This window comes from Herpailurus yagouaroundi, unplaced genomic scaffold, assembly GCF_014898765.1.
Source record: "Herpailurus yagouaroundi ecotype Mexico unplaced genomic scaffold, PumYag 191, whole genome shotgun sequence".
NCBI lineage: Eukaryota > Metazoa > Chordata > Mammalia > Carnivora > Felidae > Herpailurus > Herpailurus yagouaroundi.
Window position 1 is genome coordinate 19,112,366 of NW_024412422.1, and position 16,419 is coordinate 19,128,784.

General features: G+C 61.6%; 1 protein-coding gene across 2 annotated transcripts in view; it reads left to right on the forward strand.

Annotated features, from left to right (window-relative positions):
- ADGRD1 (adhesion G protein-coupled receptor D1) overlaps positions 1–10,570 on the forward strand; it is a 123,067-nt gene extending 112,497 nt beyond the window's left edge. For both annotated transcript variants that reach the window (XM_040444124.1, XM_040444125.1), the window contains 5 exons: positions 2,826–2,917; positions 4,615–4,741; positions 6,030–6,071; positions 7,209–7,301; positions 8,519–10,570. In XM_040444124.1, coding sequence (XP_040300058.1) covers positions 2,826–2,917; positions 4,615–4,741; positions 6,030–6,071; positions 7,209–7,301; positions 8,519–8,614 — 450 coding nt within the window. In that variant the 3' untranslated portion in view covers positions 8,615–10,570. The remainder of the gene's footprint in view (positions 1–2,825; positions 2,918–4,614; positions 4,742–6,029; positions 6,072–7,208; positions 7,302–8,518) is intronic.
- The last annotated feature ends 5,849 nt before the right edge of the window (positions 10,571–16,419 follow it).

Sequence of the window (16,419 nt, forward strand, 5' to 3'; positions counted from 1 at the left end):
GCACAATCGGCCATGCACCCTGCCGCGGTGCTCACCCCCCGCCCCTGTCCGGGGTCCCGCCCGCCCCCCCCCCCCCCCCCCCCCCCCCCCGCTATCAGTGGTCACATGACCTGCAGTGCACATCCCGCCCCCATCTAGTTTGCTAAGACGCAGCCCATGAATTATTCCTTCGGCGTCTGTTGGCCGTTGTCACCCAGAGGCGCTTGGCTGATGAAACACCCGCTCTCGTGGTGCACGTGCCTCACCCCAGGGCCTCTCCCGACGGCGACCAGGCACCAACCGGGATGAGCGGCCAGGGCCAGGGGGAGGCCCGCTTCTGTTTGGGATGTTCCTGAAATACGAGGTGTTTTTGTCTCAAACCCGCAGCCTCCCCCTGAATGAACGGGTCACAGGGTTGGGGGTTCAGCGCCTCCTGACTCTCCCGGCGGATGGGACTGTCCTGTGGAGGCCAGGAGAGTGCTTGCCAGACGAAAGCACACAGACCCAGGCAGGGAGAGAGCCCAGGAGGCAGGGAAACAAACCCCAGAGAAATCTCTGGAGAGACGGACGTGATGACAAATTGTAGCCAGAAATGCCCGTGGCTTAACCGCTGCTGCCACGCTTCTTTCTGGGTCTTCATACAGAGCCAGCAGGAGACAGAGGGCTTGAAATCCCATCGGTCACCAGCTGTGTGCCCCCCCCACTTCCCACAGTGGTGGGGGGGAGTCACGTGAGCTCGTCCAGCGGCGGGGGCGGGGTGAGGCTCCTGCTCATGCGGTGCCGGTTGACGAGAAGTCATTTGACTTAGGAATTCTACCACACGTGCTTAGGAAGCTTAATGTGTCCGGACCGTCTGCCCCCATCTCCTTCCGCTCCCGTCTCCCCCTCCTCCAGCAGACACGCCCGCCGACTGCTTGTGCCTCCTCGGGGCCTTCCGCGGATGCCGGCGAACGTGAACGTGTGCTCGCCGTCCGGGGCCCGTTGGCCTCTGGCTTTAGCAGCGTGGCGGGGGGGGGGGGGGGGGGAGCGGCTGCAGAACCGGCGGGCTGTGACCCCCGGACCCGCGGCCTGCTCCGGACAGGCAGGTGGTTTCCAGCCTCTTGTTGTTCCAGACCAGGCCTCGGCTTGGCCCAGGGGTCGAGGAACCCAGGACGTAAATTCGCAGAGTGGATGGGGCCGGGCTTGCAGGGTGTCAGACGGGACCAGGGTGAGCCTCCCCTCAAAACGCACGCAAAGCCCTGCCAGAATCGTACGCGTAAGAACACAAACGGTTCAGAATTCAGAACTCTAGGTTTTACCGAAGGCATAAAGCTGAAAAGCAATCGTTCAAGAGAACCGAGTCCCGCGGTTTAACGCGGGCTCCTGGCCTCCCTGCCCTCGCGCCGCTGGGAGAGGCAGGGGAGCTGCCCGCTGATCTCAGAGCGGAAACTGCTGAAGCGGTCACTGCATCTCTGTGGCCCTTTCTCCACGTGGCTGAGTGTGGTTTCTTGTGGTCCTAACACGATTAGCCGGGGAGGAGGCGTGGAGGGCTCTGCCACTGGTGAACTCACATCGTTGACCTCTTCCGTCCTCCCTGACCCTGGGCGACTCTGTTAGGGTCCTCGTTGTGCAGGCGACAGATGAGGGCAAGTGACGTGGGTCTGGAGCCAGGAGCCGGGCCACCCGGCGTTGAGGTGTCGGTGAAGACACAGCCAGGTTGCGTGTGGCACTTGAGCCTTCTTGGCGGGGTGTAGTGGTACAGGCCGGGGCCCCTCCCGGCCCCCAGCACGGAGCCCTGGAGGCCGGGTGGCCAGGCCGGGAGGAGGCTGACAGCGGAGAAGGAGTGGGGAAGCACTGAACTCTGGGGGAGTGGCTGCGAGGCCCCGGGCGTAAGGTGGTGTCAGCAGTGGAGCCTGAGGAAGGCCTGAGGCCGGAGCCCCCATTAGGAGGCCTCGGAGGCAGGTGCCAGGGCTGGCCCGTGGGGATGGCCGTCAGGGTGGGAGGCCTGAGCCCCTGCCTGCAGTTCTGCGCACCAGGCCGGAGGGGGAGGGCCGCCTTGCCTGTGAGGTCGGCCGGTGAGGCCTTGTCCTTGCCCGTGGTCAGGCCTGACCGTGCACACAGGGTTTGGGCCTGGAGCAGGACTCCTGGGCGAACTTGTCGTTGACCTCCGGGTTCTGCAGAGGGAGGAGAGAGGTCCCGGCCACAGCACGGGCCTGGATCCTGCAGTAGCAGAAGGAAATCCTGGCTCTCGCTCCCCCTTGCTGCCTCCTGCCTTGCCAGGTTCGCTCAGCGCCCTGCAGAGCTGCTCGGGAGGGGACAGGTTGTGCCTGAGGCTCTGCAGAGACCTCCTCAGCACCCCTGCCCGACAGACCCCAAGGGGAGCCTCCCAGCAGGTGCCTAGCCAGGAGGCAGATGCGCTGTGGCCTCCAAGGATCACGTGGCCACTGGCCTGGGTGGGGCCAGGAAGTGAAAGTGGCAGGTGCCTTTATGGGTGCGAGTTCTTATCTCTTCAATGATCCGTTGGCGCTGTGGGCGTTGCCACTGTTTCTCATCAGATGGGGAAACTGAGGTTCCAAGGGCATGAGCACATCACGTGGGGTCCCACACAGTGAGCAATGCTGAAATGAGGTTTGAACCCCAGGCCTTCCCTTGCTGTGTGCCTGGGGGCAGAATGGGCTGGGTGGCTGCCCTTTCTCGGCACAGACGTGGGCTCCCAGAAGGTGCTCGTCCGTGTGCCAAGTGGAGGTAAACGCTCAGGGACCCATGTGGGTTACGTTTCTGCAGTGACGCCATCTGCTCGCTCAGAGCGAGGGGGGTGGGGTGGGATCAGGACCCTCACCTTGGCTTCCGTTGCTCCCCTTGTGCAGGTGAACGTCGGCATCCTCGTGGCCGTGACCAGGGTCATTTCACAGATCAGCGCGGACAACTACAAGATCCATGGGGACCCTAGTGCCTTCAAGTAAGCTGGACTCTGGGCCATCGCTGGTGGTCTCGGCCACACGCAGCTGCCCGCAGGTAGTGGGCGGGGGCACTGGGGAGCCCTGGGCTCACGTCCTTGCTTGCCTGTTATGTAGCTCCTCTGACCAGGCCCAGCCTCACTGCCCCATATGTGAAAGATGGGGGCTACTGGATGCTATCTGGGGACAGCTCCACCCCAAGGGTGAGAGGCCACCTGCAGGGGCGAAGGAGGAAGATCGCAGGTTCCGTCCTGCCTCGGCCCTGCCAGCAGCCCCCAGCTCTCCCGTCTGTAAAGGGCTGTCGCACGGAGGGAACTCCTCTGGGTGCAGCTGCCCGAGGTGCTCCCGGGCTGGTCCGTCTGCAGGAGGAGCAGGTGTCTCTGGGGAGGGACTCCACCCCCCTGCTCCTGCTCCTGCTCTTTCCGCACGTGACGAGAGGACCCCGACAGCCCCGGCCCAGTTAACAAGAGGCCTCAGGGAGCTTCAACTGGACGTATTCTCCCCAAGATCTTCTGTTTTGATGTTTCAATTTTTAAGAAAAAGCCAGCACGTTTTGAGACCCATTTCTTACAGCCACTCCTCTCACATACGGGTTTTCCAGGATCTGAAGATGAAGCTTAAGTGGTCCGTGATGGTTTGTTCCCAGATTCGAGGGTTTTAACTGCAGTGACTTTAAGAAAACTTGTGGCTGCGGCTTCCCCGGCAGCTGACCTGTGTGAACCGTCCTTGGCTTTCAGGGTTTGTGGCCGGGAGCTGCCAGGGCAGGGATCTCGGGCGTCCGACCGGGAGGCTCAGTGTGGCCGTGTCGCACCTCCTCCCGGAGCTGCTGGACGCGTGTGAGGCACCTGTGCCTGCTCGTGCGTTTGTCCGTCACTCACTCACTCACTCACTCGTTCGGTCAGGGGTCACGTCCCGAGAGCCCACCGGGCCCTGTTGGCGGTGCCACGCTCTGGGGTCGCGGGGATGAGGCCCCAGCCCAGCCGTGGGGGAGCTTGCGGTCTAGTGAGGAAGCGGACGTGTGGTCACCGTGCCCAGTTACGAGGGGCAGGCAGCCGCCGAACTGAGCGCACAGCTCACGTCTGTCTCCGGGCTGCCCGCTGAGGCCCTGGGACAGAAGCCCTGGTGTGCAAAGCTGGCTGTTTCAGAGGTCGGGGAGACAGTGTGCTATGTCAGGACATCTTGGGGTCAGACGTTGGTCCGGCTGGCGCTCGGTGGGCACTGACTCCGTGCAAGCTCCGCCCCGGGCTTGCAGACGCGGGAGGGACCACGTGCCTTCATCACGGAGCCCACATTCCGAGAAGGAGCCTGTGAGGCTGATGCGGGGCATGCCTCCCACCCCGCTGGGTCCGCCCGGCCGGGGCCTGGCGCCGCTCTCCGCCGTGGGTGCCCGGGATCGGCGTTCCCATCGGATCGGGGTGGTCAGCGAGGGTGCCCGGGGGGGCGCGCCGGCTGCCGGGTGCGGAGCGCCGGCTGCAGGGGAGCCGTAGGGGAGCTGCCGGCTGGGTGGGGACCCCGTCTCAGGTCCCGGGCGGTCAGCTCCTCACCCAAGATTACCCACCGGGCGGAGCCCAGGCCCGGCCCCCAGCAGGGCCGTGTCCGCTCCCGCTCAAAGGCCTCCGGTCGAGAGGCCGGTCCCTCAGACCCACCGTCACCTGCCCACCCCCGCCAGAGTGGCCGCTTCCACCCAGTTCTCTCTTAGGTTGACGGCGAAAGCTGTGGCCGTGCTGCTGCCCATCCTGGGAACCTCGTGGGTCTTCGGCGTGCTCGCTGTCAACAGCCGGGCTGTGGTCTTCCAGTACATGTTTGCGGTTCTCAACTCCCTGCAGGTGAGAGCCCGCGGACTCCCGGGGGAGGCCGGCCGCCGCGTGAGCAGATGTGCGCGGCAGGCTGCCACCGGGGCAGGAGGGAGACCCCCTCTCTGTTCTTGCCACACCCCCCGGGGGCCCACGGCGTGAGCCTGCCCCACGGCCGGGCGCAGAGGCGTCGATGGGGCACACGCCAGGCGCCCAGCACACGGGGCCTGCGGGGTCGCCACCCAGTTCATCCCGCTGGCGGCTGGGACTGGCGAGAGGCACACTCAGGCCTGAGAGGGAAGACGGCAGCCTGCGGGCAGCTCTGGAAAGGGGGCCGGGCGTGGGGAGGCGGCGACGGCGTGTATCTCGGGTCTGGGTTCACACGTGTCCCCCGCGTGGACGGGCAGGGAAGGGTCAGCAGCCTGGAAACCCGAGGCTTAGGGTGCTCAGACCTGCGTCCCCAGACACACAGCCCCCCCGCCAGAGGAAGGGTGGAAATGGGTGCCCACCGCCACCCACAGCCCACACGGTCGAGCCGAAGGCTGGATCCTGGCAGCCGCGAGCACGGCCCACCGGCCCTCGCTGTGCAGTCACACCGCGTCCGGGTCTTCCTGACCGGGGACCGCATCTCACGGACGAGCGTCAGGCTTCTAATTTGTAACAGGCTTCCACCCGTCGTCTCCCTGTGGTTGTTCACAGAAGAACGTGACCGTTGGTTTTGCTGGCTGTAGCCCTTACACGCCCTGGGTCCTGGGCCACCTCCCTCCGCTCTGGATCCCGGCTTCCTCCCCCATTCAACGAGAACGGGCCCCACTAACGGGGCTGCTTCAGCGCTGAATGAGATGACTCGTGTGAGGGGGCGCCTAGCGCTGGACACGTAGCAGCTGTCTCCGGGGCTTGGGGGACATCCTCGTTCTCGTGCCTGTTTCGTTGTTATCATCGTGCTGAGATGAGGACACCAGGGCTCAGTTTAAGGAATTGTCTGATGTCCATGCCGTTGTCCTTTCCCAGCGTTTCTGCTCTTTCCCGGGTCCGCCCTGTCTGGGAATCCACCTCTGTAGACGCCTTCGCCCAAACAGCGTGGCCGTCACGCTGGTGCCCGCCTCTAGGTTAGATTTCAGCGTGGGACCCGGGACGCCCCTCCATCCTCGGGGGCTCCAAACCGTAGCGTCAGGATTGGCACACAGCTCACCTACGGGCTTCCTGGCACTGAGCCGTGCCAGGACCTCTCCAGAGCCCATGTGGCCTTGGGAGGAAGCCCTGGAAAGTGCCGCGATAAAACGCAAGGGCCCTAACCCTGTGTTCTCCCCTTCCTCCCCAGGGGTTTTTCATCTTCCTTTTCCATTGTCTCCTGAATTCAGAGGTATGTCTACTCTACTTCCTGATGATACGAAGCAGGCTATTCATTTCTGAAAGGGCACGGGGCGCAGGAACCGTCTTGCCCCGTCAGGCCGGTGTCTGGGAACGTGACCCTGGATAGGCTTTGGTAGGGGCGACAGGTTGCGTGCAGTGGGGCTGCTTTCCGTCAGCCCTTCTCTCGACCTCTGGCTGCTGAGCAACACTCAGCGTCCCCCTCCTGGCGTCAGGAGGGCCCTGCTGGCTCTGCGGAGGGCAGGGGGGATGGCGACGGTGGAGGCAGCCGAACTGTACGCCCTGGACCTGCTTGCTGCTGCCTGGCACGTCAGGGACAGTAAGATGCAGGTGGCCTCCCAACAGTCCTCCCCGAACGCATCTGGGGTGTAAGAAGGAGGCCTCGAGACCACGGGGTTTGGGGGGACTGTGTCACAGGCCCTCCACAGGCCCTGGGGCAGCTGGGGTGGGCTCGTTCTCAGTACGGTGTGGGCGTTGCACCTGCCGTGCACTTGGCCTCGGGGAGGGGAGAGGCTCCAGGCCTTGTCCCTCAGGATCCGTGCTTGTACTAGGCAGAGGTCCCACCCCACCTGGGTGCTCTGCAGAGGGTCCGTTTGTACAGGGCCGGGTCAGGCAGCGAGGGAGGGGAGGTGGGGGAGGGGCGGGGGGGTCGCTGAGGATGATGGTGACCGGTGGGGGAGGGCTCACACGATTGCCAAGACCAGGGAGCAGCCCGGCAGAGCCCGAAACTGTGGTCCACCAGGTGGGAAGGCCACGCGCAGCCTACCCTGCGTCTGTTGGCTTTTCATCTCCATTGTTCCTGCTGCCGTCACACTCTGCCCCCTCCACCACTCCTTGTTGAGTGTGTCCTGTGCCCCGTGCAGAACCGCGACGAGGCCGGCAGGGGCCAGGCCGGATCCAGCTCTCTCCCTGTGCGGCCCTGGCACGGTGATGGGGACAAGGTCCGCACCTGCCAGATGAGGCAGTGAGTCTGGACCTGATGCTTCCAGACCCTGCCCGTGCCCTGCAGCTGGTGTCCCGGGGCTCTCTTTCGGCACGAATTCCTAGGGAACCTCTGAGAAAGATCTCTTACTGTTGCTGTTCCCACCACTGAAATTGCTCCTAACCAATCCGCCGTCTGCCTTCGAAGGTGAGGGCCGCCTTCAAGCACAAAACCAAGGTCTGGACCCTGACGAGTAGCTCCAACCGCAACACTAACGCGAAGCCCTTCAGCTCTGACATCGTAAGTGCCACGCGGCGTCCCGTCTGCGCCCCCGCTTCTCGCTTGGATCCTGTCCCGAGCACCTGCACCCCTACCGCGTGGACCCGCAGGCGCTCGTCTGCTGCTCTGTCCCTGTTACCTGGAAAGCCGAGGCGGCTTCCGGCTGCGCTGAGCTCACCAGGCCTCTGCCCTCGCGGGCCTCCGAGACCCAGAGCCCCCGGCGCGCCGTCTCGTCCCTTCCCCGAGCCTGTTCTCGGCAGGGCCACGTCGTGCAGGTGGCTGCCCGTGCGGGTCGTGGCGGCGAGGCCCGGGCACCGGCGGTTCTTGCTCAGCCTGCTCACGCCTGACGTGGCCTGCAGGCTGCGTGGGCTCTGGGTGACGTGATGCTCACAGCGGGGTCCTCCGTCCTGGTGGTGTCACGCGACCTTCTCTCCTGCCCGTTTCCCCGGGGGCAGTGCTTCTGTGTTGCGTCAGGAGGACAGAAGGATCAGCTGACCGGGAGGCGGGCCCCGGGCATTCTGCTGGTGTCCCAGGGAGGCAGGACGGTCACCAGGCACAGCCCAGCCATCAGGGGTCTCCTTCCTCTGCAGACGCCCAAGAACCGGGGTCTTGCTCTCGGGGCTCTCGACAAGCCTGTCCTCTCAACACCGGGCTCCTTCGCCTCCCGCGGAGATGCAGGCAGGGCCACCGGGCGCCTGGGGCACATGTCGGGCGTTCTCATGGCGCCACCACCTCCGAGCTGAGCTCAGGGGTCCCGTCCTCGGGAAGAGCCTCCTGGGTGGTGCGGAGTAACGGCACCCCCAGTGCGGTGTTGCGCTGCCCCCGTCTGCACCGTTTTGCTTATTTGTGCGAGCGTGACGTTGTCTGCCTCCCACGGGGTGCAGGGAACAAGGACCCCTGGGAACAAGGACCTGGTTGGCTCTGCTCGCTGCCGTGACCCCGCAGCCTCCGGCAGCAACGAGGTGTGCTCGGTAAACGCACGTGGAGAGCGCGGGGCCGGGCGGGCGCGCGGCAGAGGGCGCACGCCAGCCCCCAGACGCAGGGCCAAGGAGCCCGGGCAGAAGGCGGAGAGCAGTGTGGCCTCGGAGGTCAGGGTCCTCTTCCTCGGGGGGCACGGGGGCCCGGCGGGTTCGAGGGGAGCCTCATGCGGCTTTCCGGCCCGGCGGTTCCGCGCCCGCCGGGACTGGTTTCCCATCGTGGGGCAGGGTCTTCTCAGCTCACTCCTTTGTGGTTTGCAGGTGAACGGGACCCGGCCGGGCACAGTGTCCACCAGGCTCAGCCCCTGGGACAGGAGCAGCCAATCTGCACACCGTGTGGACCTGTCTACCGTGTGAGCAGGGAGGCTGCAGCCGCCATCCTGCTGCTCAGAGCACACCCGCAGACGAACCACGAGAAGCCCTCTGCCTTCACCACGAGACCCTCTCCTCGCTGCTGTCTGGATGTGGGGGTCGTGGCCCCCGGGACCGGCTTCCTTGCCTCCCACCCGCCCCGTGTGACAGAGCCTACCGCCGGTCCCGCAGCCCTCCCGGCTCTGGTCCTCCTGTGGCCGAGCGACTGTCCCCCGGGGCACCTGCCATGGGCGCACAGGCCCCAGGGCCTGCCGCACCAGGAGGGCGGGTTAGCCTGGGAGCCACGATGGGGCCTCGGGACCAAAGGGGAGGGTCCCGCGGGGAGGCGGAAGCCCCCAGAGGGTCAGGCAGAGGCGGACGGGCCGTGTGGGCAGCGTGAGAAATGTCCTCGACCTGCTGAATCAGCCGCAACAAGCTCCGAGGACCCAGCGCCAGCTGAGGGGGGCCCCTCACGCTCCGGCCATGCCACCCCTGCCAGGCCTCTGCGGGGCCGGGGCTTTGGGCTGGGGTCTCTGGCCGCTCAGGCCCGGCCGCGGGCGAAGAGCCAGGTGGGCCGCTGCTGGGAGTGCTCCGGTCCCTCTCAAGGTCGGCCTTGATGTGGGCCGCGCCGTGAGCACCTGAGCCTTCCCTGCGCCCGCGGCCCCCGGGAGCTGGCTGCCGGCCTGCGGTTGGCTTCCCGCGGCCCGGCTTCCCGGAGCTGCTTCCTGGTCACTCACAGACCCCTGTCTGTGTTTAACGGGCAGACGCGGTGGAGGGTGGTGCGGCGGGTTCCACGTTGCTGCGATGGCAACCACACCTCGCCGCCCACACGGCCACCCGAGCCACGGACCCAGGGACGGTGGCCTGACGGTGGCCGGGTCTTCCTGTTGATGTTGCTTTGCAGACTGGGACTCGGCCCCATAGGAGATGGGAGCGACCCTTACCCCTCCACGCGCGGGCAGGGTCCTTGACCCTAGATGTGAACCCAGACGCCACCGAATATTCGGAAGCAGGCTGTGACCACTGGCTGTGACCGTGGCGTCAGCACTAAGGGTCTGTGAGATGCGTGGGTGAGAAGTTCAAACCCGTAGCTGATACTGGAAAATCTTCCTGTAAAACTGTGACCGTGGTAGCATTAAGCCCTTCCCGCCCCGTGCGCCCACTGGGTCTCGGAGTGAATTTTCTCCATGGTTCTGTGGACCTTCTCCATCTTGGTCGGGTGCCTTCCTAATGTAACATGCCCCCGTCACGGTGGGCGCAGCAGTCACCCACAGGCGTCTCCTGCGTGGGGAGGGGCTGGACACAGAGCCACGTGTCGACCGCAGGGAATCTTTGTTCTTCCGTCCCAGTGAGGCCCCGGGCGCAGCAGCGACTCGGCACAGGGTGACGATGTCCATTACCTTCTGTGCAGCCCCTGGGGACGGGCTGGGGTGTCGACCGCCACAGAGGCCCCCCCCGTGTGTAGTGAGAAGTCCGAGTGTGCCCAGCCCCTGCCCAGGCGTCTCCTCATGACTCCAGAAACCAGATCGCTTGTAACTCACGGGCATCCTTGTCAGGCCCGTGAGCACCTAGAAGTGAGAACACTGTATCCTGAGGTCTACACTTGGATTTTTGTTTCTTTTGTTTCTGGTGAAGCAAATCAAGTAAGGAACCGTCTTCACTTTAGATGGATTTCTTTTGTTTTAAACTCAGCATATTCGCTCTACATAGCTAATCTATCAAGGGAAGTAATGAACAAATTTTTATTTCTAATGAAGGAAAGCAGTGCACTTTATTTATAGGCTATAGATTTCGGCTTCTGCGGTGCTTTATTATCTACATGTAATGTGGCCAAAGATAAGAAATTGGAAAGGACAGTGTGTTTAGAGTAGTTTATGGCACAGGAAAGACGATGGATGCCACTGAGGAGTGAAAATATGTTGTAATTTTTATGAAATAAAATCTTAATGTCCTTAAGATGAAGTGTAGTCCTAAGGTCTTTTGCTTGTGGGAGATGAGCGGGACTGAGTCTCATGACAAAAATCTGTAGAGAGACACGTGGGTGAAATCTTGCCCTGGGATTCACTCACCAGTTACTTATTCAGTGCCTACTGTGTACTGTGTGCCCGGCACGTCCTAGCTCTGGGGACACTGTGGTGGATGACATCCCGGGGCTCTTGGGAGCCTCCCTCCCGAGGGCAGGCTGGGGGGACAAGCACCGGCCACGGGGCAGGGGGTGGGGGGGCAGTGGGGAGAGGGTCTGTGCAGCCCCGTGTAGACGTGTGCTGGGTGTGGGAGCTCCGGCCACCGCCGGCCGCCCGGCCCCACGCATTCGCTTTCCCACAGTGTTTGCAGGGATGACAGACGTACCTCACTCGGTCCTACGTCGTATCTGCTGCACAGCCGTCTGCTTTTAAACTTCTCAACCACCTTCCGTATCGCTGTGTCGCATTCATAATTACAGTTGTAATGGGTATGCATAAAACATCCAATTACATGCAGCGTTTTACCAGATCCTTGAATTATCTTAGGATTTCCACGCTTCGGTGTTCTATACGGTTTATATGCCTGTGACGTTACTGTTTTGATAGACTTTCTGTCTTCGTACGCTAGGTAGGTGCGTCAGTAGATGGAAACTGATGTCTTTGATGTTGTGCTTATGGCTTTTTTTTCTTATCTTGATTGTTTTCCAGGTTAAAATTTCACAGTTGGGTTTCTGCGTCAAAACGGAAATAATTCCGTGGCTCTTGAAATGTTTTTCCAGATTGTTACCAAGATAGGTACCGGGTCAGTGCTCAACACCAGTGAGAAGTTATTGATGACTCTTGTTTTTTTTTTTTTTTTCAAATATTTTACCAGCAAGGCGTGTTTGTCATCAGTATTTTTGTTGCCAGTTTAATACGTGTGAACGTGTCCTAATCTGCATCTCTCTGGTCCCTGCTGAGAGCTTTTCACGTGCCTTTACTTCCTTTCCCTCCTCCCGGAAGGAAGCTGATAATTGGGAACACACAGGGCGAGTAAAATCACGTATTTGCCGTGTAACTGTCTCACTTGGGTGCTGGGCGTCCCTGTCCCAGCCTCCTGTGGGGGGTGTGCCCTGTGATGGACACTGCCCCGGGCACCACAGAGGCCTCCTGCTCTCGGACTGAGCTCAGCCCGCGACCATCCTGAAAATGCCTCGCTGCTTCTTGGGGCACCGCATCTACACGGTGGGCATGCTTCCCGCTCACTCCACCTGCCCTGATAGGGAGGCAGGTGCGGTGGGTGGGCCGAGGGCCCCCCCCCCAGGCGGCTCCAAGGAGGGTCTCGTGGCTCCCTGGTCACACCTCCTCCCGCGGGAGCCCCAGAAGCGTCGCGCAGCGGCCTCCTCGTACTCAGGCGGCTCCCGTGGAGTCCGCCCCTGCAGGTCTGTATCTGGCTGGGCGCAGATCGGCCTTGACAGCATCTCCCACCACGTTTAGGCGGTTCGGCCGTGAGGGCTGAGGTCGAGGGATGTGGGGGTGCTCCGTTCACAGCGTGGGACCGTTCCCTACTTTTAGAAAACAGCTTTGTGCGTTTTTGTCGGGGGATGGTTGACATACAGCACCCTGTCGGCTTCAGGTGCTGATCACGAAGTTTGATGCTCGTGCACGGTGTGAAGCGGTCCCCACAAGGAGCCTGCGCTGACGTCACCAGACACGGTTGCAGATGCTGTGACGAGGTGTCAATAGCCATGCGTGAAAACACCCGCCACGCGGTCTGTTCGGCCCGGGACCGCTCCATTTTGCGAGTGCGGGTTTGTACCCCCCGACCCCCTCACCCACTGCACTGCCCCCCGCTCCTGCCCCCAGCAGCCAGCAGTCCACTCCGCTTCTGCGCGTCGGCCTTCTCCTATTCTCCACGTGAGGGAGATCGTGCAGCCTCTGTCTTCCTCCGCCCGACTTCCCGGCGCACGACTCCCTCCCGGCTCTCCGGGTCGTCCCAGATGCCCAGCACCCCAGTGTGTGCAGCACCTTGTCTTTCTCTACTCTTCGTTGACAAGGGTTTCGTATCCTGCAGCCTTACCAGATTCCTTCATTAGTCCTGTTTGGCGACTTTCCCGCGTACAGGGTTTTCTGTGCATGACATCACGTCATCTACACACGGAGGTGATGTCACCTCCCCTGTAGGATTTGGGTGCCTTTTATCCTCTTTTCCTGCCTGACCGAATGGCCGGGGCCCTGAGCTCCGTGCTGACGGGAGGTGGGGACAGGCTCCCTTTCTCGCCCCTGATACGCGAGGCAAAGTTTTCACCTGCTCACCCGTGGGCTCGTCACGTGAAGACTTTATTATGCTGAGAGTTTTCTTGATCGTGAGAGGATATTGACTTCTGTGCACGCTGTTCCTGCAGCTGTCCGCAGGGCATCGGATTCTCTTCGTTCGTCCCGTTGGTGCGGCGTGGCACGTTTTTTGGTGCGCATGGGTCGAACCATCCAGGGTGGTTTTAGTGAGTCGCTCGCTGGTATTCTGAGAATTTCTGCATCCACGTCCGTCAGGGACATCGGCCTGCAGTTTTCCTGGAGTGTCCTTGTCTGGCTTTGTTATCAGGGTAACGCTGGCCTGGTATCCGAAGGCCGGGGGTGTTCCCTGCTTTTCAGTTTGCTAGAAGAGCTTGAGAAGGATTGGTGCTAATTTTTTTATATGCTTGCTATGCCTTTGCTCGATCCCGCAAAGCACCGGCCAAGCGCCGAGAGCCTCCCTTCTGCTCTCCCGGGGCAGCGTCACTTGCTCGGAAGCGTGTGGTTTCTCCGGGGAGCGCACGGGGAACCGGCCACGGGTGCTTGTGTGCGTGGTGAGCTGCGCGGTGTTGGGGGCTCCTGGGGCGAGTCTGGGGACCATGGTCCAGCTTCCTCACAGAGTCTGCAGCGTGCTCAGTGGCGACTCTGCCCTTCGGATGTGCTCCGAGAGCCCCGGCTGCGTCGTCCCGGCTGCCGCCTGCCGTCCAGTCCCGCGGCCACCTCGTACTCTGGGCGGGATGGGGAGTGCGTGTCCGGCAGTGTCCGTGCGGCTGGGGAAGCTGGCCCGCACTCACACACCCTCGTCCCCGGGAGGAATCACAGGCCAGAAGGTCCCGGGCGGCAAGCCGGGCCAGGCCAGCCGGGCCACTCTGGGGAAGGGGGTGTGAGCGACGAGAAGCTGCTGCTCCAACCTCTGCCGTCCACTTGCCGAGTGTCTGGACTCCCGCGCCTCCTCGAGGGCTGTCCTCCGTGGGCGACTGTCTACAGTGGTGTCCCTTGGGCAGAGGGTGGTAGAAAACTCGGTCCGTCGTGAGGACGGTGTGTCGCCCCCACCTCCCCTCCCCCCCCCCCCGAGCAAATCGATGGATCAGTTTTATCTTTTGTCGGTTGTACTTCTGGCGTCAGGCCGAAGAAATTCCCAGATTGAAAAGATTCCCCTGTATTTTCTTCTAAATACGTAATGGTTTGCCTTCACATTTAAACATAGGGTCCTTTTAAAGTTGAGTTTTGTATACTGTCGGAGGTTTGCATCGAGACCCGTTCTTGTCCGTGGAGACCCTCGTGGCCGCCAGTGGCCCCAGCCCCATCTGTCTGGGGCGCTGTCCATTCACCGTGGGGCGGTCTTCGCTCCATCGTCCAAGGTTAGTTGACCGCTGTGTTTGTGAGGTTCTAGTTCCGGGATCTCAACTCCGTCCCTTCCTTCATCTGTTGGTCTGTCTTTTCCTTCCGACACCGTGCTGTCTTGACGACTGTGGTTTTGTGGTGAAGTCTAGAAATGAGGAAGTGAGTCCCCAAACGGGGGTTTTCTCTCTCACTGTTGTGGCCGTTCCAGATATTTTGCCTTTCTATATAAGTTGTAGAGTCAGTCTGTCAAGATCCACAAAATAGCTCGCTGGGATACTGATTGGGCATGTGGTCAATCTATAGATCGATCCTGAACAATTGACATCTTCGTGATATTGGGTCTTTCAACACCTAACTCTGGAGTATCTCTCCGTTTATTTGCACCTTTAGAATTGCTACAATTGCATCTTTAAACGTTTGGTAGAATGCAGGCTTTCAACTTCCCATAGATATTTTAACTGATTTCTAAAGTAATTTTTCAAGCACACCGATCCTCTCCTGGGCTGCGGCTAACCTGCTGGTGAGCCCATGACAGGCACCCTTTGTTTCTCTCAAAGGGTGTTTGATTTCCAGCATTTTATGTTGGTTCTTTCTTGGAGTTCCCATCTCTCTGCTTCCATTACCTGTCTGCTTTTGTACACTGTCTACTCTTCCCGTTACAGCTCTTAACATCGGTCACAGTTATTTAAAATTCCCTGCCTGAAGATTTCATCGCCACCTGTGCAGTGCGTGAATCTGGTTCTGGTGCTTTTTTCTTCCGTGACTTTTTGGCCCGCCCTGCCGTGTTGCTGTCATTCAAAGCTGTCCGTGTCTATGTTGGGTGTTAGGAACCAAGGTAGGCGGGACATTAGCGGGAAGGTTTGTGCCGTCCGGCCGGGAATGGGGCCGTGTTGAAAATTTGCCACGGCCGCAGATGCCCAAGGCGTTAAGTTCCTCCGTGGTCCTTGTTTTGGTCTTTGCTCCAGACCATGGACCTTCCCTGTGCGCTCCTCAGAGAGCAGCTCTCTCAGCTGTGAGCCTCGGGCACCCTCTGGACCTCTAGCCACGGTGGTACCACGTGGGGCAGGGGAACCGCTCTGTAATTTTATGACACAGATTCATCTTTTACCGGGTCTGTGTCTACGATGGTAGCCCTCGGCAGTGTTCCTCCGGTGAGCAGGCACTTCCCCCTCTCTGGGGACACAGGCAGACCAGGGGGCCCGGAGAGGGGGCGAGGTGCCCGCCCCTGGAAAGGACAGAGCTCTGATACCGTCCTTGCCCCGCGGGGTAGGAACGTGACGATGACGGGGTGGGTATGACCCATGGCCCCTGGCACCCAGCAAGGCGTGCTTCGGCTGCGAGGAGAAGGATTTCTCTCCTCCGGCCCCGGACCTCATGGCCTCTCTGGAGACGCACGGGCCTGAGGAGGGGGCACCAGCAGGCAGGCTCTCAGCGGCGCCCGGGTATCTGGTCCTCCCTCCTGGGGACTTTGGTGCCACATGAACTCCCTGGAACTTGGACTTAGCTCTGGAAAGAAGGTGGAAATGAAGGCACGTGATCCCCGAGTCACCGAGTTGTCACCTGGCAGGATGGAATCTGAAAAAAGGCTCGGTTTCTCCATGTCTGTGTGTGGATGAGTCCTGGGTCCCCGACCCTTTGGTTGAATTTTATCCTGTAGAACAAGGGAGCAGTGGCGGGGACTTGAACTTTTTCTCCACACGGCAGCGCGTGGCACGGGGTCTCGGCCAGCACCGACCCTGCGCCTTCCTTCCTGGGATGGCCTTGAGTTTTGTGGATGTCTCTCTCCCATGTGACTCAGGGAAGGGTGACCCCACCCCCAGCCCAGGAATGAAACCCGATCGCCATAAAATGGGCTTTTTGGTCCATTCTCCTTTCCAGGGACTGGTTTACACAAAGGCATGGGAGGTACCTCAGCCGGTGACAAGTGAAGGGACACTGGCCCCTGCCCAGGAAGCCTGGAACCACGGGGTGACACAGGGAGCTGGCCAGCCAGCCCCCCCAGTGACGGCGGTAGGAGGACACAGGTTGCTGGGGTCCCTGATGGCAAATGGAGCTGCTTCTGGACCGTCTTGAAGCCGCTGCTGGGAGAGAAGTTTCCTCCTCCCTCGGGCCAGAGAGTTTTGTGTTGTTCGCACCGGAGGGTCCCTGGCATCCCTGGGTGGTAGGAGGGGCCCCATGTGCCTCTGCCTCGTGTTTGGGGCTGAAAGGCTGTGAGGGCCAGCCCTGGGGGAC